General features: G+C 36.7%; 1 protein-coding gene across 3 annotated transcripts in view; it reads left to right on the forward strand.

Moving 5' to 3' along the window:
* LOC142337063 (uncharacterized) overlaps positions 1-25,053 on the forward strand; it is a 69,988-nt gene that overhangs the window by 33,325 nt on the left and 11,610 nt on the right. Inside the window, exons 1-2 of one of the 3 annotated variants that reach the window (XM_075386126.1) lie at positions 11,414-11,890; positions 15,213-15,833. In XM_075386126.1, the coding sequence (XP_075242241.1) occupies positions 15,741-15,833 (93 nt within the window). In that variant the 5' untranslated portion in view covers positions 11,414-11,890; positions 15,213-15,740. Of the gene's footprint in view, positions 1-11,413; positions 11,891-15,017; positions 15,834-25,053 lie in introns of those variants that run through there. The other 2 variants (XM_075386128.1, XM_075386125.1) reach the window with 2 other exon arrangements.

The following is a 25,053-nucleotide window of genomic DNA, read 5'->3' on the forward strand; positions in this document are numbered from 1 at the left end:
AATTGAATGAAAACTAAGTAGTTTTTATTGTAGAAATCTAAATGTTAGCAAGGATTAAAATGTTGGAGGTTTTCATTTTTTTCCTTTCCAAAATTGTAAATTATCTTTTTAAAAGATGCCGGTTTTTTTTATAGGCGGTTGTTTCCAAAACATGTTGTTTTTTCGTCAGCCATGGTACAGACGCTTTTTGGTCCTGCCATGTTCCAGGACACATTATTAATGTTTTACTAAAATCGAGACCGATTGATTTAGTTCCAGCCAAAGCCGAGCACATCAAGTAATTTCCAGACAGATTCTTTTCATATTAAAATTCTATCGGTTACAGTGTTTTCTTGACTTAGATCGGTCGAGGAAGGTATTTAAATGAATCAAGGTCTATTTTAAATTAATGAGCTAGAGTCAGGTCTACTTCGGTGGCAGAAAAGTATATCTGTCTCTCTAGTCCTTTCAAACCTAATCTAAGAGACCATGAAGACCTGCCTAAACCTGCTCTAACCCATGTCGAGGAGTGCGTTCAAAAAATGCAGGAGACGACCGGAATGAGCGAAATTTGAGCAAAAAATGCAATAAGTGAGCAGAAATTAATCGGATTATAAAATGCAAGAAATGGGCGGAATTTGACAGGTCCACAAAAATTATCCACTTAGCAGAAACATTGAACTTCATAGTCCTTAGAATGAACATATATTAAATTTTTCAGTATATCTCATTGTTTTATTAATTGCTCTAGAACGCAGTTCATAGCAATTATTGCAAACGTGTGTGCCTTTTTTATGCAAAATTTTCGCTTGCCAATTTTGACTATTCGAGTGACTTTTACGCCCTTGACTTTTTGCGTTTCGCGTGGTCTAAAATTCTATCTCAATCACAATTTCAAGCAGCTGAACTCAATCGGCGGCAATTTAATACTTAAAGTCAAATGAAATGTGCGCCAAAACTGGTGTCACTTTTAACTTTAAATCTTAATAGTGGTATATGCTAACGTCTAATGTGGTTATTTGAAGCCCACTATTGAACTTTTTAGTCTCATTTAGGCTCCCCCTACCCCAACCCCCCCCCCCCCCGACTGAAGCAGGCTGCAATTGATTAGAGCTCATACTAGTCGTTTGAGAGCAATTCTTCTGTCGTTTAGTCGGTTATGTTCAGGTTATGCTATCAACTAATGCTTCATGTGGCATCAGCCTAAAAAGTTGTCCCACAAACTTTATCCGTTCAGTTCCTGCACCAGAGTTTTTTGTTCATTCGTGCGATTAAATATTTGGTCACACTTGACTTAGCTCACTCTCAAAAATGACTTCCTCACTTTGAAATTGACTTTTATTTACTTTAATTCAAAGAGATAAGGTCATATAGGTGTGTGGCACTCTAAATGAAGGTTATTTGAGGGCAGCTAATAGAAGAAGCAATAACTTAAACAGACTTTTAATCAAAATATAACATATCAGCCTTCAATGAAAAGATTATTTTTTGGTCTGTCTTTTACTGTTTTTTTTGAGACTGCAGATCTGCAAAGCTACTGCGGCTATTTTCTGGCAATCTGCCAGCTATGTAATCTTCACAGCGCGTCCTTTTAGGTTCTATATAATTTGCATTGTGTTTTGAAATATTGTAAATCTGATCTGAAATAACATTAATGGAATTTTGAAGTTTCTCCCTCAGTTTTTAAATCAGCGCATCTGTTGACAAGGATTTTTTTTCTTGCGGCCTTGGAAACGAGCAGTCACTGCTTTTTTGCCTAAGCTGCAAGCACCAATCGCAGTATAAGTTACTTCCTTCTCGATGAGAAATTTCATATGGTTAAGAGAAGTGGTTTATTATGATTGGGAGCAAGCACTCCATTCTTAGCTTAAATTGGAAGAGCTGTCAAACGTGTGGCTATTAAAATCTATTGCAAAATCCTTCCACACCGCATTGACTTTTGTCATTTTTTTCACAAAAGTTTTTCTGGACATGTCTTGCCCTTTTTAATAAAAGCCAAAAGATTTGGATTGTATTGGGGCGCTGGTTTTTTGAAGATCTGCACACGTTTCCGTTTTTTCTTGTTAATGAGAGCTCAATTTAGATTGGCGATTTTTGGTCAAGGTGGAGTAGTAAAGGCAAAGAAAAGGAGTAGTTTCGAAGAGTAAACTTTTTCAATCTGCTTTCAAAGAGAAAGGAGCACTAGGTGTTAAACAGATTTTTTTTTTGAAATATTTTTTTTTCGCATACGGTATTTGGACTTCCGTTTTCACCGTTTTTACGTTTAATTATTTGTAAATGCTGTTCAGGGCAATATACGTGTTCGTATGGCATTTTGTTGAGTTTTTGAATTCCTCAGTGGATGTGTAATGCTATCTCTGACTTGAGTTATTTGTTTTCAAAAAAAAGCTTCGTGAATTTTGTTTTGCCCGTATTTGTTCCTTTTGTTGTCTTCGCACTTAGTCGTATTAATAAAGGGTTCCATTAGGTATCTACTGAGAAAAGGTTCAGCTTATTTAATGTTTGCAGTTAATAGCTAAAGATTGTTTTTTGATTCCGACACGTGTTTTCAAAAATATTTGAATTTTTCAGTGTTGCCAACTTTTGTTGTCTAATCACATAAGTACAGTGATGATTTTTCATTACTGGTTAGTCTAAACAAACTTGTGTGGTGTGTGCTGTCTATGTGGTATGTGTGTGGTCTGTGTGGTGTGTGTGTATAGAGTGTGGTTGGTGTGCTGTGTGTATGGTGTGTGTGTGTGTGTTTGTGTGTAGGTGGTGTCTGTTTGGTGTGGGTGTGGTTCGTGTTGTGTGTGTGTGGTGTTTGTATGTGTTTGTGTGGTGCGTGGTGCTCTGTGTGTGTTGTGTGTGTAGTGAGTGTGTGGTGTGGCGTGTGTGTGTTGTGTTTGTGCATGTGTGTGTGCGTGAGTGTGTGTGGGTGTGTGCGTATTTGTGTGTGCTTGTGCGTGTGTGTCTGTGTGTGTGTTTGCGTATGCTACATGTGCGGAGTGTGTGTGTGTGTGAGTGGTGTTTGTGTGTGGTGGTGTGCGGCATGTGTGTGCGTGCGTGCTTGTGTGTGTGTTAGCGTGTGTGTGTGTGTGTGTGTGTGTGTGTGTGTGTGTGTGTGTGTGCGTGTGCAAGTGTGTGTGTGTCAGTGTGTTGGCGTGCGTGCCTGTGTGGGTATGTGTGCGTGTGTGTGTGCAAGTGTGTGTGTGTCTGTGTTTATGTGTGCGTGTGTGTGTGTTTGTGTGTGTGTGTGCTTGCGTTTGTGTGTGTGTGTGTGTGCGTGTTTGTGTTTGTGCGTGTGGGATGGGGGAGGGGCATGAGGACAAAACGAAGGACAGATTTGAAGAAATATAACTTACCTTTGAAAGTGTAATTGTCCACAAAAAATAAAGAGGATGTTAAAAAAATCAAACCATTAAAACTGTGTTCAATTTTGAAATGATCGCAACAGGTGTTGATTTAAAAAAATAACACACGGTTGTTTTTGCCCTCGAAGTTATCATAACACCTCGGCTTCACCTTGGATTTTGATAACTTCTCGGTGGCGATAACAACCGTGTGATAATATTCATTCATTGGTAGTGACCTTTTTTGAATTGGAAACTAATTACTATCTTTTCACTCCGTAAATATCTAGTTTTTAACAGTGAATTAATTATTGTAATGAAAACAACTGTTACCTCTGACAATAGTTGCAAAAAAGTTTTCGATCGAAGCGCAAGTGTTAATACGCGATTGGAACTGCATAAGCAGTAGCAACAGAAATTTATAGTTTTTCAGAAACCGCAACCCAGGCATATGTTGAAGTTCTATAGTAATCGGAGTAGTGTTATATTGGCATGGAAAGCTTTAACCGATAATACACGCCGATAATAACCGATTAAAGTGTAACCGATAATACACGCCGAGTATATATTTTATTTGATTTTACTACGTAGACTGTACGGAGCCTTGTGCTTTAGGCAATTGAAGTTCTGTTGAATGGCTTTAATTTTGAGAGCATTTGAGCGTCTGAGACTTAGTAATTTTCAACTCCAAGATCTGAGATTGACTGAGTAAATTGCGTTTTTTTATTGAATAAAAGTCATTCAGTGCTGTTTTTGAAAAAATGAATGTCGACGAAATGAATTTTAAGGTGTTGCGTTTCGCCCAAGAAACGCAGATCAAGATTTTCCTGACTGTCGGCAACAGGCTGTCGTTGAACATGTTAGCTTAGTTTTATCCGAAAAGCAGTACAACGAAAACTTTCTGGAGTAGTCTAAAAAAACGTGTGTGGTGTTTGTGTGGCTTGTGTGTGGCGTGTGCGTGGTGTGTGTGAGTCTGGTGTGCTGGTGAGTGTATTATCTATGGTGTGTGTATGCGTGCGTGTGTGCGTGTAAGTGTGTAAGTGGGTGTGTTTGTGTGGTGTGTGTGTGTGTGGTGTGTGTGAGTGTGGTGAGTGTGTGGTGTGTAAGTGTGTGTTTGTGTGTGTGTGCGTGCTTGTGTGTGTGTGTGTGTGCGTGCGTGCGTGTATGTGTGAGTTTGTTTGTGTGTGTGTGTGCTTGTGTGTGTGGGTGCGTGCGTACGTGTGTGAGTGCGTGAGCGTGCGTGTGTGTCTCTGTGTGTGTGTGTGTTGGTGTGTGTGTGTAAGTGTGTGTGTGTGTGTGTGCGTGTGTATGTCTGTGTGTGGGTGCGTGCGTATATGTGTGAGTGCGTGTGTCTCTGTATGCGTGTGTATGTATGTGTGTGTGCGTGTATACGTGTGTGCGTGCGTGAACGTGCGCGTGTGTCTCTGTGTTCGTAAGTGTGTGTGTGTTTGTGTGTGTATGTGTGCGTGTTTGTGTGTGTGTGTGCTTGTGTGCGTGCGTGTGTGTCTCTGTGTGTGTTTGTTTGTGTGTGCGTGTGGGTGTGTGTTTGTGTATGTGTGTGGGAGTGGGGTTGGGGTGCAATTCTCGAAAAAGTTTTTTACCTTTATTTTTCCTACTTTCATGAACGCTTAAGTGCTTTCAAACGAAGTTTGTAGCAATTATTAATTAATCTCAAACGAAGATTTATATTAATCCTGTTGGTCTTTTTAGGCGATTTTTCGCTTGACTAATTTTTCGTGTGACCCATTTGACTTTTCGTCTTCAAAAACGGGATAAACAGGTAGCGCCAAGAGGGCATTAAGTGCTCTTAGAACCTGTCAGCTCACTAGTCTCAAAGTATGTGATTCACAGAAACTGTTTTGGAGACTTATACCTATGGTGTTAGGAGACTTGTACTTATAGTGTTAAGGGCGGTTTAGAGGTTGAACCCAACCCCCCCCCGCTGCGCACACCTCACCCCTTTCAATTAAGCTAAAGCTAGCCTCACTAAACCGTAGCTAGCTATTGACGAAGTCAACCACTTGCCGGTCGTTTGAGTGCAATTCGCTTCGACGTGAGTCAGTTATTAATAGCCGCACAGCGATAGATGGGGCTATTATTGGCCTTCTCTTGGCTTTTTATTTCGTCAAGATTTTTGTTACATCCATATGACGCAACAGCCACTTTTTGTTCATTCGTTCACGCAATTTCAACTGAATTGCATGCGTGACGTCATTTTTTGCTCTCAGTGGAGCGAGTTTTTTGTTCATTCGCGTGACTAAATTTTTGGTCACACTTGACATCTCACTCTCAAAAATGACTTCCTTACTTTGAAACTTTCTGTATTTAAAAGAAATAAGGTCAAATGGGTGTGTGTCACTCTAAATGAAGGTTATTTGAGAGCAGCTAATAGAGGCAGCAATAACTTATACAGATTTTTAATCAAAATGACTGATCACCCTTCATTGAAAAGACGAATTTTTTTGGTCTGTCTCTTTTACTGTTTTTTCGAGACTGCAAATCTACGAATCTATTGCGGCTATTTTCTGGCAATCTGCCAGCTATGTTTTTCACGTAGTGGGTTTTCTGTTTACGTAAATCTTCATTTCTATCATTTCACGCCTATCTAAAGCAGACAGAACTTTAACCATAGGAAAGCGATTGACCCTATCGATTTGACCCTATCGGTGTATAATAGTACCCCAGGCACCAAAATTCTTAACCTCCTCCTCCTTTTTTTTCAAATTCACACAGTGCTGTGCTGATAAGCCCAATGCATCCTAAAATGTCACAACCTGGGTCCCTATTAAAATGCACCAATCGGGGCAACTTCTAATGAGAACCATAAATACTCGCTGTATTGTCTATACACTTCAATCTCTTTTGAGTTAAATGTGAACGATATGATTTATAGTTACTATACCGTATACGACATGAAGGATATCGCTGTTTTAAATTGGGAGCAATCAAAGACAAGTTCATGAAAAGTATTCCTAATTTCTACTCAGAGTTTAATCGTTAATAACCGCCCTCATCTTCTCAGCCGGCTATTATAGCGCTCCTATTTTTTTTTACTTGTCGAACTTTTTTCGCTTTACCATTTTGCCGCTTTTTCGACATCTTGCGTGAAATCTTTTTGACTTCTCTAGGCTAGTTTCATTCTTCTCTCATTCTGCTCAGAGTGCTTTTAAACAGCAGCTGCTCAGCAAAGCAATTCAAAATGAAGAGAGTCAGAATAAAAAATCAGAAATAGAAACGCGATAAACCAAAATAATCAATCGCTGTATCACAATAAATAAGTGTAAATTAGATTTACAGAAGTAACATTCAATCCAGTACTAACTTTTTTTGCCATAAACGATCTTAGATCAATTCAAAATGTTCCCATGACCTAACCCTCAACTTATTAATCAAAATTAGTGGGGCAAAAACGCTTTATTCTGTGAAATGCTGAAATTTTTAAACAATGATCGAGAAAACCATCAAGCTCACTATTTGCAGAGACGCATCAATTTCAATTGGATTTGGAAATGACTCTTAGAGTATTTTTTATCAATTCGCGGATTTTAAAATAATATCTAAGATAAAACATTTCTTCCAGGATTGATTCTTACTCCCCTGCCCCGTTTATCGATAAACTTTTACTGCATTTTATTTATGGATAACAGCAAATCTTACAAACTATAAATTGCAGTGTCAAACAATAACTAAGACGAAATTACATTTACAGAAACATCATTCAATCGAGTACTAACCTTTTCTTGTCACAAACAGTCCTAGGACAATTTAAAATGTTCCCATGACCTCACCCTCATCTATCTAATCAAATTTAGTTGGCAAAACGTCTAATTCTGTGAAATGCTGAAATTTTTGAAAAATATGAAGGGGTCCATCTATCTCACTATACGTAGAGAACCACTGATTTTAATTAAATTGTCAAATGACTCCAGGAGTATATTTTTATCAGTTTCCGGATTTGAAAAAATTATTTTCAGGAAAACTTTTTTCCAGTATTAATTTTTACTCTCCAACTTCGTTTAGCGATTTGAATTTCCTGCATTTGGTTTACGGATATCAGTAAATCTTCCAAATCTTGCTGTATCACAAATTAATTAAGTCAAAATTACCTTTGCAGAAACAACATTCAATCCAGTACTAACTATACCAGGATGATCCACTGAAAATTTTCGGGTACATTTCTTTTTTTTTAAAAAAAAATTTTTTTGTTTTTTTAATCGAAACTTATTACTAATAATTTCAGGTTCTGTTTCCTTTTTTTCGAAGAAATTGCAAACTTTTAAATTCAAGGCCTTCTTTAGTGAATTCTTTGTTTGCTCTTTCATACTATTCAATTCTTTCTATTTAAGATCATTTTATATTGAGGACTTTGTTTGCTGTTTCATTCTATTTAATTTAAAATATCCCCAGGCTTAGACCTCGACTTATTAAAAGACTTTAAAAGTCTAGTAGGGGGGGGGGGCAATTTTGACTATAATTACACGGTCGAGGTTCCTAGTTAAAGTCGAGCTAATATCTTTTCATGGGTCGAGCTAAAGTTTTTTCATAACGAAGAAAGTCCAGCTAAACTCTTTTCATGGGTCCACCATTAGTCTTTCAATAACCAGCAAAGTCGAATTAAGGTCTTTTCATGGGTCCACCATTAGTCTTTTCATAAGTCTGTTTTTTTTAAAAGAAATTCAAATTTTTTAAGTTTTTTCCTGCTTCTGTACATACAGGAGCAGAACCGGAGCAAGACTAGACAGTTTTGCACCAGAGCAGTCCAATTTAAGAATCAGTTGGAAATCTGCCAAAAGCCCTAAGAATTTTGTCAAATCTTAAGAGAAAGAGTTATTGCAGATCGAGTATATTACCACATTACTTGATTCAATGAAACCAGTTAGCTTAAGAGTATTGGTCCTAGTCCCATTAGCCATGAAAAAATTTCGGCGTTATTCATTTTATTTTCAATCCCAAAATTGATCTATCATTTTATAAAAAAATATTGCAGGTTTTTGAAGTATTTGTGGTTCTTTTGAATTGTAAAAGGTGCAGGATCATATATGCTGACTACGTTAAATGCAATGTTGCACGTAAAGATCTGGGTTGAAACCAGCCAAATCCAAACATGCATCAAATTTAGTGTCTTTGGTTCTATACTATATACTATTTTGCTCGGAATTTTTTACATAACTTTTTCTTCGCACTTAAAAAACACGTTAATGGAATGACAAAGAGTATGTTTTCTTTACCAGCTTCAAGAATACTCAACTGAGCGCTATTGTTCGTTAACCTTAGGAAAAAAGAAAAGTAGTTCTGGGCATTAACGAAACAATGTACCGCAGAATCCGCCAATTGGAATATCAGTCGACCGTATTAAACTTTTAGCAATATCTTAAAAGCGATCAACCAATATTGTGCAAGTATGCATTTTTTTTCAAGGAAAAGCTGGTTTTCCTTCAAAACGCATAATTTTAATTACATTTTTCGAACAGGGAGAGTGGAAGCAAAACACGGTTATTGTGAAAACTGTTATTGTGAAAACAAAACTCACAAAATTTAACTTTTGCATTTAACTGTTGGGTGTATAGCAAAAATAAACCATCTTGTTTTCTTGTTTATCCAAAACTTAATTGTTTTATGTTTCCATACCTGCTCTTTAATTATAACATCCAAGGGCAAATTTAAATCACTACGTCGTAAACATATTTATTTATTAGAGCACTATGACATCTTGAGTTTCTATGTCCAATTTTAATTAAAAAGCTTCAGAATTTCTTTGAATTCCTGGTGACTGTTTAAAAATTAATTTTTCTATCTTTTGTCATTGCATGAGAATTGTTGATATTGAGAAATGATTAAACAAAGCCACCACGCCGATCAGTTTTTTGGTAAAATTCAATTTTCAGCATATTAATTAACATGCAAAATTTCGCATCTCTCAAACGCCCTCCCCATGAAGCGCACTTTTGAAACGATACATCGGTAGTTTAGAAAATAAGACACGACAATTTACATTCATTGTTATATGAAATTCGATTTTGATTGACATATCCTCTAATACTATCTTAAAAAATGTTCCCAAATGTCATCTTCCATCTGCCCTGATACTAAAAACAGCTCTGCAATGAAATTACCACATTCTTAGCTGGCTTTTCATCATTGATTTTTTCCCATATTTTTCCCACTCAAAGCAAAAAAAATAACTCAGTCCAAGAGTTGAGCTTCGAGATGAAATTGGGTCAATTTGAATTTGCAGAAAAACCTCACTGAGAACTTGAACAAAATTTTCAATTTTAGGTTTTTATCTTAATTCTTTTTTTTTCTTTCAGATGCGCTTTCTCGTGATTGGAGATTCAAATTTAAGAAACGCCCAGCAATATCTATACCAGGATGATCCACTGAAAATTTTCGGGTACATTTCTTTTTTTTTTAAAAATTTTTTTTTTGTTTTTTTTTAATCGAAATTGTTTGAATTCTTTAGAGCACAGTACGACGGAGTAGGTGGACGTCGGAGCGAACACCTTATCAATTTAGTGGACTTCGCACGACAGTTTACTCATATTTTAGTAATTGTTGGTGACAACGACGTAAAAACGCAAAAAATTTGGTATATTCTGCAAAAATATATAGAGTTCAAAGAGGCCGTCTGGCCATCGAAGGTGAAGTTTGCTGGGCATATGCGGCGTGGTGATCTGGATCCTGTGTTGGTTGCAAATAATAATATTTTTTTGAGTGAAAACTTAGGTGTTCACTACAAAAGTACAAAGCTTATAAAACCCAATGATTTTCATGCTTATGATTGTCATTTTGATATTGAAGGCGAGGGGTATCGGCATCTAGCTGCTTTAATCCTTGCCGTATTTGAAGAATTTGTACGAAGCTGGTGATTAGCAAAGCCAACTCTCTTCCATCCTCATTTGTTCTATGAGTAATAAGTGAGTTCTATGTGAGTTCTATATGAGTTCTATGTGAGTGTGTAAACAGTTTGTACTCTCAAGTACTCTAATAAATTGAACCTTTTTTCAGTTCAGACAACGTTTTTCTTTATCCAAGAAATAGGCTGAACGTCTTAATGTGCAGAAAAAATTCAGTCTGAATTTTAGGCTGTCCATAAAAAATTCAGTGCATGACTCATCAAAATTTCATTCTGAGCAGACGAAACCCAGTGTATTTTTCAGTCTGAGAAGAATAAAATCAGAAACGGTTTCTGAAATTTACAATTATCAGGCTATAAAATGCCCTGTCAAGAATTCTTGAAATAGAAAAATTCAGAATGGAATTTTCATGATTCAGTACTGAATTATTATGACACTCAGATCCGGGTAGCCATTTATAAAATGGCATTGGTTAAAGTGGCAGCAACAGGTTGGGTATAATTGCATTGGGTTAAATGGCATTGGGTAAAATGGAATTGGGTAAATTGTCCTGTCAACCTCAGGTTCTAGTGTCACATTAAATTTATAATGTGTTTTTCCTCAAATGATTCTTTAGTTTTCTAATTTCTAGTGAAGCGTAGCAGACGTTTGTATACGAGCACCACGATAAGAAAACAATTGTTGTGATTGCCTTTATTGTACCATTGAGACGTTGACAAAAAAGTGTTTGTCTGACCACTTAAGAAGATGCTTCTATGAATTCTAATATCAATAAAATCAATCTGATCCATAGGAAGGTTTGTTGATCATTTTGGTAGTGAGAGACAGTTAATCATACCACTTATTTTACAAGCAAGGTCTTCAATGAGCTTAATTTGCATTATTCCGCTTCATTGTTTTTCAAGGTTACTGCAAGATGCGTAATATAATTCTCTGAGCTTAAATGGTGATTTTAATTATGCCCAATCTGTATATGAAACCTGCCAATAATAGAGCTAAAAGTCAATGTTTGGATTACATAGAGCTTTTTATGTATAGTCTTTAATCGCGGTCTCTTTTTTGTTTGCGATTAATCGCATGCGCAAATGAAAACATTCTCTCTGTGGTTAATTTTTAGTCTTGGCGTTTTGATTTTGGTAAAAAAAAATGCATGAAAAACTTATCCGCTCTCATTGGTCGAAAAATTTGGCCAGACGCTTCTTCAATTGTGCGAGCAACTTCTTCAAGAAACTTTCAATAAATATTATGTTGACTTTTTCATTATAGTAAATCGAGGTCCAAAACAAGGAACAGCAAATTTTTGAGCTCATTTTCGTCTTAAGCTGTATTCGACATGCTGGTGGGTTTTGTACACATATATATCCGTGTCCTTATGTTCTTCTTAATTTCCCCTTCTCCCCTGGGCTATCCTAACATTGAACTGAAAACTGACTAGCTTCAATTCCTTTTCCCCCATTCTATTCCCGCCTGACATTTTACTTGTGGCTTCCTTGAGCAAAGTATTAAGCCATTGCCCATAACCTCTCATTGTCAGAAATTATCAAAGTTTGCTGTGCTTGAGCTTTTGTTTTCCCTTTTGCACAGCACACTTCAAATTCACGCATTGTACCTGTCTATTCATTTTAGCTGAGTAAAAAAACTGCTGCTTACTTTTATTGAGCTTTAGAGCAATAATAGACAAGCTTTTGTTATTTTCCTTGTCGAGACAGATCCTTGTTAGCAGTTGTATGTCTGAGAGCCAAACATAGAACGAAAAAACACTCAGTGGGTCCTTATTGGCGACATGCGTACTTTTTAGTGCCTCGTCGTCTCGGTAGTTTAAACATTTACACCAAGTTGGAACCAAAAAGTGCCAAAGTTTTGGTGGCGTTGGAAATTAAACTTGCATCTATAGCCTACAGATCCTGCTATCCTTAACAGAAGCTGAGCTGATCTTCAGAATTGTGCGTAATCCTAGCTGAAGATTCGTCACTAGTCTTTCAAGATCAGACACAGTCATACCAGAGCCCGGTTTAGTCTTGTGAGATTTTTGTAAGATAACCGTCGTTCGTACCAGACTGTTGTGAGATCTACGAAAAATTCTGAAGTTTTTCAACAAAAATCAATACTTAAAAACTAAATATGTCTAATTTATTATAGAAAACTAACTTATAGATTTCAAAAATTGCTTAAACTCAAACAAAAGCAAAGAATGCAGTTTTTCTGTCTTCGTGATAATGCTTTGCCCATTACTAAAGATAAATAAAAATTTAACTGTTCCCTTTCCTTTTTCCTTTTTACTTTTTATCGCTTGACTTTGACTGTACTAGTAAATGTAACTAAAACTAAGACTATAGCGATGACCAAAGAACAACTAATACAAAATTTTTTCTTTCTCAGTTTTAATGCTGATGCATTTTCTTACGCAAGCCGTGAAAGCTGAGCTTCAACAAAAAAGATTTTTTGCGCAAACTTTTGCGGGTTCCTTTTGAATAATTCAAATCAAATAGGATTTAAAATCTTGACTGCTTGACTGCTTATTTGTCAATAATAAAGAAAAGTCTGCCAATACTTGTAAATTGTAATATATTGCATTTTGTTGCGACCTTGTTTGAAATTTTGAATACATTAGCAAAGTTTGATAAGATTTGAAGTGTTTAGTTCTGACATTTCTCTGACATCTTAACAGCAAATTTTTGTGAGCACGCCACTGTAACTTCGGATCGCGTTAAAGTTAGGCAAAGTTTGCGTCTAAATGCGGTGAAATGCAGTGAAAAAAAAAACAATATTATTTCGCGGAAAATGCGTTGAATTGCGGTGAATTATTTGTTTTCCGCGCTTCCTCGGTATTCTTACAAAAAAGCAACTTCCGTACAGGGGTTCCAACTTCTTAGCACCTGAGTTTCTTCAATATCTTATTGCACTGCGCCAACTTTTACTAACTTCTTTGATATTTCTTGTAAATTTAAATCAGATTCAATAAACGTTGCAAAACAAATGCGGTGAATTTTTCTAAAAAATGCGGTGAAATTAGCGGTTAATTCTAGTACGGAATGTGGTGAAATGCGGTGAAATATTCTTTTTCACCGAATTCATTGCATTCACCGCATTTCTTACATTACTTTGCTATAAAAGTCGATGCGGTGAATATTTGTAAAGAATGCAGTAAGTTTCCCGGTGAATATTTGTAATAAATGCGGTGAAATAATTTTTTGCACCGCATTCACCGCAATCACCGCGTTTCTTACAAAAACTCATCCAAAAACCTCGACCCGGGTAACTTAATAACGTTCGTTTTGTTTCAGGTACGCTAATATTTCCATACGGATTTATTTATTGTATAACATCCCCCCCAAACCCCTCTGAAGAACAGGAAATGGCTGTTTTTCATCAAAATTACATAATAGAATAGCTGGAAGATGGTAAAATGGGCAGTTAGTCAGCTGTGATGATTTAGTTGCAAGGCCTTAGGGGGACAAGCCTTAGGGATCTAAAATGAAACAAGACCAAAATGGTTTTCAGAAGTTAATTAAGTCAACGTACCCACTAAGTCCTTACAGAAGCCTGAACCGCTTCAATAAACAAAGCGACGCGAAATGAACAAAAATAGCAGTTTAGTGTGTAACTGAAGAGGCAGCAGCTGTACTTATCAATTCTCGAACCCTGTAATGAGTTATAAACTCCAGCTGAAGTCAAGCCTTGCTTTCCGATTGCAACCTAAACACCGTTTGTTTGTTTCCCGGTGAACTTTTGTAATAAATGCGGTGAAATAAGTTTTTGCATCGCATTCACCGCAATCACCGCGTTTCTTACAAAATTTCATCCAAAAACCTCGACCCGGGTAACTTAATAACGTTCGTTTTGTTTCAGGTACGCTAATATTTCCATACGAATTTATTTATTGTATAACATTCCCCCCAAACCCCTCTGAAGAACAGGAAATGGCTCTTTTTCATCAAAATTACATAATAGAATAGCTGAAAGATGGTAAAATGGGCAGTTAGTCAGCTGTGATGATTTAGTTGCAAGGCCTTAGGGAGACAAGCCTTAGGGATCTAAAATGAAACAAGACCAAAATGGTTTGCAGAAGTTAATTAAGTCAACGTACCCAATAAGTCCTTACAGAAGCCTAAACCGCTTCAATAAACAAAGCTACGCGAAATGAACAAAAATAGCAGTTTAGTGTGTAACTGAAGAGGCAACAGCTGTACTTATCAATTCTCGAACCCTGTAATGAGTTATAAACTCCAGCTGAAGTCAAGCCTTGCTTTCCGATTGCAACCTAAACACCGTTCGTTTGTTCAAATTCACCCATGTTGATTATTTGCTATTAATGGTCTCCAAGCTTTCAACTTTCAAGTTGCTTCAAAAGATAATCCATTATTGAAGGACATAAATAAATAAACAGCCAGCGGCCATAAAATCTATCACGTATCAAACACAAGAATAGTTACAGTCAAAAATCTACTTTATATATCTAACCTCACCCCCTCCCATCTATATGCGTCTCTGTTCTGGGTGGAGGAAAATGGGAGGGGGGGGGGGTGAACGCACTAAATGAGCTTCTTTGATAATAACATAATAAAGTTTTGACTTGAAGCGTTACAGGCAATCACGTGAACAATAACTTCTATCTCCTTTCCCTCAGAGTACCTCAATAACGGGCTTAAGTCAAAACTCTTTCCTATATTTATCCACTTTCACCTAATTTCTTCCCGAGCTCTTTTTCTTCCCCGGCACAGGTTTGCAGGGAAAATAATAAAGAAAGGACGAACGAGGAGAAAGAAAATGAGGGGGGGGGGGGGGGGGGGGGAGGGGGGGGGGGGTAGGTGGCGTTATGGCGTTTTGTAAAATGTGTTTGGACCGTCACAATTGTAACTAATATATCTCAAATCTCGCTCGACCAAATCCGACCAGATATAATAACCCTTAACTTTTACAGTCTCAAAACAGTTATAGTATCTATCCTACAGTATATGTGCCATTACGTATGCTGCCTTCAGAGATACTAGTATCAGTTAGTACTAGTGATAGTTAATACCGTTACGCTCTCACTGACAATTTTCAGTCAAATCGCCTCAAGAGGTGAAAATTACGCAATTAAAATTTCCATTATTTGCTACTCTTTCTGCCTTCAAACCATTTACAATTACAGTCATTAAAGCCCCAAAAAACCACTTCCTTAGATTTATACACACCCCCTCCCCCACACTGCTATTCCCCCTCTTTGAATGTATCCCTCATAACATACTTCTGTCTCCCTTTATAGATGCTAAAAATTTCCCCTCGCTCACTGTGTTGTATTGTCAAGTTGCGCACAGTTTTATTTTCACGTATCCCAAAGGTTTCTGCTCCGCCGCTCAACAAATATTATAAAACATAATTTCCTCTCTGCTTCGCAGGTTATTATCTTTTGCTTTTTAAAAAGCAGCGTCACCGTTTTGCCTTTTAATACTGTTATTATCTATACAAAAAGCGTTCCCGTTATTATAAAGCAACCGTCATTTCATTTTCGTATTTTACCCGTTTACTAAATGCACTTGCTTAGACTCTATTGCTCGCAAATTTTTAGGATGAATAAATTTGTGTACATTTGATGCTTGAACAACAGTTTATTCAATCAATTGCTTACTTATTAGCGAAGGAAACGTCCCTAACCTGTCTATTTATGGATGAGAAAGCTCAAGTGGTTAGTAATGCTTACTTTTTGTTTATTGAAGTCTCCCAAGATAAAGTGCAAATTGGTTTCTAGAAAGAAGGAAACCGTATAATCATCTCAAAAGTCTGAAGTGCTTTGCACTATAAACATCAGAAAGCAAATGCATTGCCTTTTTTGCATGTATTTGAGTTATCATGGAACCTGGTTTTAGATTATGCATTACGTGTACAATGCCGGATTTTTCGAGTAAATTTACTCGATTTTGTTACTATTTTCCGCGACCATGTTTTATGAGCAGGGTTATGAATGTGTGTGGAAGAAGTAAGGGAAATTAGTTCAAATTGTCTTCAAGTTTCGCCATATCCAGGACTATATTTTTCCCGATGAGTAACTCTAATTTTATGAAAACTCAAGTTTCAGGCAAAAAAAATCAAGGACTGCATAAGACTGAATAAACAGCATTGAATTTAAAACCTTAGCAAAGGCGGAACAAAATTGATTTTCAGGCAGTTCACTCTCCGATAAGCGCTTATATCAGAGTAATACAGACCTGTACAACAAAAATCTGAAATGTTATTTTTTGCTGACTTCACTTTTCTCACCTATGCAGTATAGGGGATCGAAGAAAAAAAAAACTTGAAAAATTTGAAATCGTAAAATGGTCTGAATTGGATTCTGCACTAGAAACGAGCACTAAAAATGGTTTTTTTTCTGACCTCATTTTTCCCAACTGTGAAGTATAGGGGTCGAAACAGTGAAAAATTTGAATTTTTGAAAAAAAAACTTGAAAAACTTTTGAAATCGTAAAGTGGTCTGTAATAGAATGGAAAGATTAGCGTTGAATGCGTTGAATTTATGTAAGATCAACGCTAAATTCAACGCTAAATATGTAAGATCTATGCTAAAATTCATCGCTGAAAATGTAAGATCTACGCCAAAATTCAACGCAAAATTATGTAAGATTAGCGTTGAATGCGTTGAGTTTATTTAAGCTCAACGCTAAAATTCAACGCTAAATATGTAAGATCTACGCCAAAATTCGACGCAAAATCATGTAAGATTAGCGTTGAATGCGTTGAATTTATGTAAGATCAACGCTAAAATTCAACGCTAAATATGTAAGATCTACGCCAAATTTCAACGCAAATTTATGTAAGATCAGCGTTGAACGCGTTGAATTTATGTAAGATCAACGCTAAAATCAACGCTAAGTATGTAAGATCTACGCTAAAATTCAACGCTAAATATATAAGATCTACGCCAAAATTCAACGCAAAATTATGTAAGATTAGCGTTGAATGCGTTGAATTTATGTAAGGTCAACGCTAAAATTCAACGCTAAATATGTAAGATCTACGCCAAAATTCAACGCAAAATTATGTCAGATTAGCGTAGAATGCGTTGAATTTATGAAAGATCAACGCTAAAATTCAACGCTAAATATGTACGATCTACGCCAAAATTCAACGCAAAATTATGTAAGATTAGCGTTGAATGCCTTGAATTTATATAAGATCAACGCTAAATTCAATGCTAAATATGTAAGATCTACGCTAAAATTCAACGCTAAATATGTAAGATCTACGCCAAAATTCAACGCAAAATTATCTACGGTTAGCATTGAATGCGTTGAATTTATGTAGGATCAACGCTAAATTCAACGCTAAATATGTAAGATTTACGCCAAAATTCAACGCAAAATTATGTAAGATTAGCTTTGAATGCGTTGAATTTTTGTAAGATCAACGCTAAATTCAACGCTAAATATGTAAGATCTACGCCAAATTTCAACGCAAATTTATGTAAGATCAGCGTTGAACGCGTTAAATTTATGTAAGATCAACGCTAAATTCAACGCTAAGTATGTAAGATCTACGCTAAAATTCAACGCTAAATTTATAAGATCTACGCCAAAATTCAACGCAAAATTATGTAAGATTAGCGCTGAATGCGTTGAATTTATGTAAGGTCAACGCTAAAATTCAACGCTAATTATGTAAGATCTACGCCAAAATTCAACGCAAAATTATGTCAGATTAGCGTAGAATGCGTTGAATTTATGAAAGATCAACGCTAAATTTCCACGCTAAATATATAGGATCTACGCCAAAATTCAACGCAAAATTATGTAAGATTAGCGTTGAATGCCTTGAATTTATATAAGATCAACGCTAAATTCAACGCTAAAAATGTAAGATCTACGCCAAAATTCAACGCAAAATTATCTAAGGTTAGCGTTGAATGCGTTGAATTTATGTAAGATCTACGCTAAAATTCAACGCTAAATATGTAAGATCTACGCCAAAATTCAACGCAAAATTATGTAAGATTAGCGTTGAATGCATTGAATTTATGTAAGGTCAACGCCAAAATTCAACGCTAAATATGTAAGATCTACGCCAAAATTCAACGCAAAATTATGTAAGATTAGCGTTAAATGCCTTGAATTTTTATATAAGATCAACGCTAAATTCAACGCTAAATATGTAATATCTACGCTAAAATTCAACGCTAAATATGTAAGATCTACGCCAAAATTCAACGCAAAGTTATCTAAGGTTAGCGTTGAATGCGTTGAATTTATGTAGGATCAACGCTAAATTCAACGCTAAATATGTAAGATCTACGCCAAAATTCAACGCAAAATTATGTAAGATTAGCGTTGAATGCGTTGAATTTATGTAAGATCAACGCTAAATTCAACGCTAAATATGTAAGATCTACGCTAAAATTCAACGCTAAATATGTAAGATCTACGCCAAAATTCAACGCAAAATTATGTAAGATTAGCGTTGAATGCGTTGAATTTATGTAAGATCAACGCTAAATTCAACGCTAAATATGTAAGATCTACGCTAAAATTCAACGCTAAATATGTAAGATCTACGCCAAAATTCAACGCAAAATTATGTAAGATTAGCGTTGAATGCGTTGAATTTATATAAGATCTACGCTCAGGCGTAGATCTTACATTAATTCAACGCATTCAACGCCAATCTTACATAATTTTGCGTTGACACCTCGCTCGGCCCGGGATATGGCATGTCCGGTACATTTCCACTCCTCGATCTCATTCTCTGCTGGATCTCATTCTCTGCTGGATCTCATCCTCTGCTGGAGCTCATTCTCACTGTGAACGGGCAGTGCTCTCGGGGCTTGTTGACGACGCTTTCAACATCGTTCAGAAATTCCCACCCCACCCCACCCTTCCAATTGGGAGAAACTGGATGTTATTGCAATACCTCCACACAACTCTTTTGTGTGGGAGAAAATGGATGTCAATTTACAATATCCCACTCTCCCACACTTCTACAACCTGCAAAAAAACCGAAAAATTCCTCTTAAACTATTATTTTAAGTCGTCTTCTTCTACTTTGCACTGATTTTGCATGGTATTTGCTGGTTTTGGTCTTCAAAACCCTCGACTGTGCTAATTTCCCGCGTTGTCAAATATGATGTTTGAACATCGGGCAAAAATTCAAAATGCTGTTCGAAATTTCTCAATTCATTATGATTTTTGCACGAACAGAGAAAGTAATCAAAAACTGACTGTCCAGGCTAAATTCACGAACAAAATTGTTGTCTGAGCCTTTCCTGTGAAGTCTTCGAACAAATGCACTTAGAGTACTATAAAACAGTACTGGTATGGAGTTTTGATGTTTGAATATCATAAATCAGTACCCGTACTGAACGCCAAGTCAATCTCAGTACTGGGCAAGTCCAATTCTAAGTCTAGGTATCAGTACTGATTCAAAGCTATGACCATAACAATTAAAACTTGTCAGACTTGGCCAAGACTTTGCATGTCTTAATCCAAGTCTTAGCAAAGACGTGCAAGTCTAAACACAATTCTTGGCCAAGACTTGGCAAGTCTTAATCCAAGTCTTGGCCAGTCTTGGCCGCACTTGAAATCAGGAATTCGGACCGATATTTTCATCCGATTGGGACATTATATATATATATATATATATATATATATATATGACATCCTGTGTCGACGGTGGCCGCCGTATTGGCCGACAGGGCGTTTAGCCGACAACCAAAAAATGAGAAATTTAGCCGACAATTTATGTAAAATGAGCAATAAAACTGATTCTGAAGCTGTGATTGGCCAATTTAAAACACTATTTCGTAAGCGGACAAATATACCGCAGTTTTTTCATCAACTAGCGTAACGAAGGTTTATCAACTAGTGTAACGAGGGTATTTAACCGCATCTGGCCATGCCTCGCGCGCCATGGCCATGCCTCGCGGGCCATGGCCATGCCTCAGCGGCCCGTGGGACTTGATATGAATCTATCACAACCGAACTACTGATTTATGGACGAATGAGACTTTTATGACCAATTATGATAAAACTGTCGGCTAAATTTCCCATTTTTTCATTGTCGGCTAAACGCCCTGTCGGCCAATTTTCCTAGCACCTGTGTCGACAAATATTTAAAGTAAGGTATATTTAAGGTAAAATAAGGACCAACGAGCGATGTCCCTCTAAACCTTTCCAATTTTAACTCATTCCCAACTCACAAAATCGATTATAACCCATATTAATTATAACCGGTGTTATAACCAATTATAACCCGATTAATTATAACACACTAGCACCGAGGGAAACATAGGTTCACCGGACAGTGTGGATTGAGGCACATCTATATGTGGTTCCTGTTCCGGCTGTATAGGGTCAGTATAGGGTCAACTGCCAATTGTTGTCGAACAACAGGACCTCGAGCCAGCATAGGGGCACCCTTTTAACAATTTTGCCTCGGTTGGAAACGTTCGACATTTGATTTATCAGGAAATTACAAAATTTTGGTGATTTTGACTAGAACTGGGACTGGAAGGAGTGAAAAATAGCTGAAAACGGACCAGAACACATGAAATTGAAATACCCTCAATTTGTGCTGAGTAGACCCCCAGGGTGCAAGCATGCAATTTGGTATGCACCGACATCATTTTATGATACACCGGGAAAACGGCCAAAAATTAATGCGAAAATCGTGGCACGTTGCGAAATTTTCGAAATTTTCACTGGAAATTTTGAAAAGTTGGTTTTGACTTGGGAATCAACTTGCAAGTGTTACCCAAGTCTTGGCCAGGACTTGTCAGGCTTGTAAGACTTGTCTAAGGACCTTCTCAGTACTGAAAAACGAAAGAACAATTGAAAATTTAGACTTGCCTAGTACTGATATAGACATGGAGTTCGGTACGGGTATGGTTTTACAATGATCTAAGGTCCGGGGAATCTAAGAAATAAGATATACTAGTTAACTAGACCAAAAAGGAAGAAATCCAAGATTAATTTCAAAACGTGCTCTCGATCGATACCAATTCAGGACTATGAACAGAGTTACCAATTTTGCAAATACCCATATCATTGTTCAATCAAGTCTTTGAATTGTGGCAATTCCAAATTAAATAATAATTATTAAAATTCGGGCAAAAAATTGACTTCTCTGTGTCATAGTTTAGTTTAATTGAACCCAAAATCATCACATAAATGAAAAATTTCAGTTTTCTTTTCAAATGGTTCTTCCACCTCGCAATTCTTCTCAGCAATGACAATATCAAGACGAATCATTTTAAAAAGAAGTAATACAACACATTCTACCGGTCTTATCAACAGGCCACGCATTTTAATAATTGTAAATAGCATTTAGAAGGATAAATGTCACGTTTGTTTAGTTGATATCTTAACTGCCGCCAAATCAGGAGTTCTTACCAATCCCTCTTCGTGTTGTGAACGTTGGGCATCAAATACGCATGCTGTTTGTAAATAATTCAGACATTTTTTTAAAAATAATATTATATAATTAAAAGAGAAAAACAGTTGATATCCATTTTGGGCACGCAAAAAAAGCGGCTGACTCTTATCAAAATAAGAATACGCAATTGAGCTTCAGATAAACGGCACCTAGTTTTATCAACTCGATTACTCTACAGGACTAATTAAAAGGTTAGTATCAGTACCGATTTTGAAAAAGGAGTTTCTTGCTCTTTACTTTTAGAAAAAAACCTTGTGCTCGCTTTGGTTAAAACTTTGCTGTTCTAGGTTTGTGAAAGAATTATTGCAAATTATTGGAAAATCGCCAGAGAACTAGCCAGAAAATTCGCAAGTAGACAATCTTTCCGATTAAAAAAATGACATTTCAAAGGACTGCAAAATATAATTATGAAATACCTGATGCTATAATACGTAAAACATAGGCTTATAATGGCTAGGAGAGCGTTGAATGTTGTGTAAATGGGCTCAAAACGGCCGAAAAGCACCCGAAACACCCATTATTTATACCAAAGGGTGATTGATGTACTATTGGGCAGCTTTGAGCGTTGGATAATAGTTCAAATAAACTCTGAAAAAAATAGTTAACGTATTATGAAAATGTGTCGCTTAACGAAGTATGTTTTGGATAAAAGAAGCATCTTGCAATTGTTACCCAGTTTTTGAACCAGGATTAGGCCGCGCGTAAAACTTGTCTTTTGAGGTTCTCTGCACCGGCAAAAAAGTTGCATTTACGTTTGCCAAGTACTGATGTAGATTAGGATTTTAACAAGTGACTGGACCTAGGTTTTGTCTGTATTAGTTAAAAAAATCTGCTCTATTGTTATGAAACGACCTGCTTGTTAGTGGATATTTCAAATGAAATCCTGAAGCTCGCATAGCCTGTGTAGAAGTGGAAAATAAATCAGCATGAAAGACCAAGAAAGGAAATCACAGTTGTACTACTTTTTCACATCTGTCATTTTATGTTATCTTAGCAAATGTATGCGTCTTAATAACAGTGACAGTTATGGTCAAATGAAAAGAAGAAAAATAAAGAAAAAACAACAAGCATTCAACAGCAACAACCGCAAACAACCGAATTACCTGAGCTGCAAATCAATTGTTGTAAACCCACGCCGATATTTAAACTCGTCGTGTGTACAAAGAGCAAGAAACAACTTAAATTTTTGTTTAAAATTTTTAGCATAAACAAGTCAGAGAATTTCATCCTATTTTTTGATTTGTTTCTCTATCGGATTGAATTGTTGTACTAAAGAGATCCCGTATTGCGTGATCTGTAGCAAACTTGCACTAAAAAAACTAAATTTAAAATGGCATTGAAAGAACTAAGAAAAATGAGTCAAATCCTGAAAGTGTATTGCAACGCTGACCAGCGGTTAGAAGCGGCAAAAAGAGCTGCAATTGGTCTACCGAACCAAACAGTGAAATACAAACTGCTGTTCATTTTTTAATGGAAAATAAAAGTTAAGTTCTTTCGTACACGAGACTTTTGTCATCAAAGAATTAAGCTGCCAATTAAAATAGGAAACCAAAAGACTCAAGCACACAGCCGCAGCAACCAGGAAAAACACATTAGGACCTGCTCAGTGCAGTTATGCGCCAAAATCAAAAATCCTTGAAGTTTGCGAAATAATGAAGAACAAAGTTCGACCTAGTAATCTCAAAACAGTCTATCAACAGATGCAGATGGTCAGCCGCTTTTAGCAGAGATTCTTCAACGAATTAGATGCAGACTGGTTACCATATAACAGCCGACAAAACCTTGTGACTGGTAAACAATATCAAATTCTTCGGCAAACTGAAGCAAAACCGCAAAAAAACTAGAGAAATCAAAGCCTTCGAAATTCAGCTTTAAATGGTAACAAGACCATTGATAGCACAAGCCCTGTGATAATGAAAGCCCTATTACACGAAAAGTAAAAACATCTAACCAAGGTGCAGAGAACTTTTCGGAAGCATCTTCAGGAAGCGAATGGTTGAGGAAGGAATAAAATAAATCAAAATTGATTATGAAAAAAACTCGGAGAAACCCAATATAATCAAAGTAGAGGTTATAGCTGGAGAAAAAGAGTTGGAGATGAAGAGTCAGAAACAAATCAAGACCTAGAACGTCAACTGCAAAGAGCCGACTTGGAGAACCTTGATGCGCGTTTTCAATCATCAAAATCCCGCCAAAAGTCTACCGTCAATTGGATTCTACAGAAGGGAGACGCCTCAGGTCGGGCTAAGACAATGGAAGAGGCACAAACAACCATTCAAAACTAAACCTGCTTTCTGCTAAGCCTGGAACCAGAAGTGCATGGTAATTAATCATGCTACCTAAACGCCCGCGATCGTTCATCAAAAGTTAAGGACCAAAATGTTTTACCGCATTTGGCATGCGTGTCGTCACTGGACATTCTAGCAGCACCAACTTAACAGAAAATGAGATTTAAAGAATTTTAACGGAGACCCGCTGTCGTAACTTGAGTGATCTGGCATGTTTATGGCAACAGTAAGCAAACGCTTGTCTCCCGGTTCGGAAAAAATGAGCCATTTGATGAAGCTGATAACAGGCAAAACAAAATTTGCAATAGCAGGAATGAGATTTTCTGGACAAATTTATCCTGCAGCCTGGAACATCATCAAAAGAACGTTCGGAAGAGCACGTGTTATAGATTCGTGACCTGAGAAACTGCGAATGGCCGATCAAGTAAAGCATCGAGAATCTGCAAGCCTAATTCCTTTTTCTGTTATTGTGTCCGACTTTGTGGACGGGTCAAAAGAACAAATTTATAATCGTTCTACAATCAATTTCAACATTCTCTTTGATGGTTGGTAAAGCTATCACAGATTGCCAAAGAATTATGAAGGTTCTATGTTGATGACAAGGAAAAGGAATGCCCTCATCTATTCATGTTTGAAAAATGGCTATCAGCATTGGTTTTTGTTGGTGAATGATGCTCGGCGTTTAAAGTTGAACGCGAAGAGGAAACCATGCTGAGCACAAATAAAGACAGAAATTTCAGTGCAAACTTCAGTGAAGTCTGCTACCTGTTGGCACTTTTTGAACTTGAAATTGTTTCCGATTCAAGAACATGATACTCGCTGACAATAATGTTTCTGTGAAAAGGCATTGTCTAGGTTCTGGATGTATGGGGAAAACGGCATGCTATGTAAAATTACAAATTTAACGCGTGCATTTGCAAACGGATGCACCAGAATGCTCAACCGATTTATAAACCTAATTCTAATTGCAAAAGGGCAATTATGCGGTCAATATAAGCTCAGCAACAATAAGTCAAAACAAAAAGTTTTTTTAGATACTTCCTATTTCAATTCTGAATGGTTTCAACGGATTTGATTTTTATGCAATTTTCAATAGTGGATCAAATTTTATTGAATTTGGCATTAATTTGCTCCAGGTGGCCCACGAATAACAGATGGCATTGGAAAAGATGAGAAAACGAAGTGAACTATTCGTTGTTG

Source organism: Convolutriloba macropyga, chromosome 3 (genome assembly GCF_964194025.1).
Source record: "Convolutriloba macropyga chromosome 3, txConMacr16.3, whole genome shotgun sequence".
Lineage (NCBI taxonomy): Eukaryota > Metazoa > Xenacoelomorpha > Acoela > Convolutidae > Convolutriloba > Convolutriloba macropyga.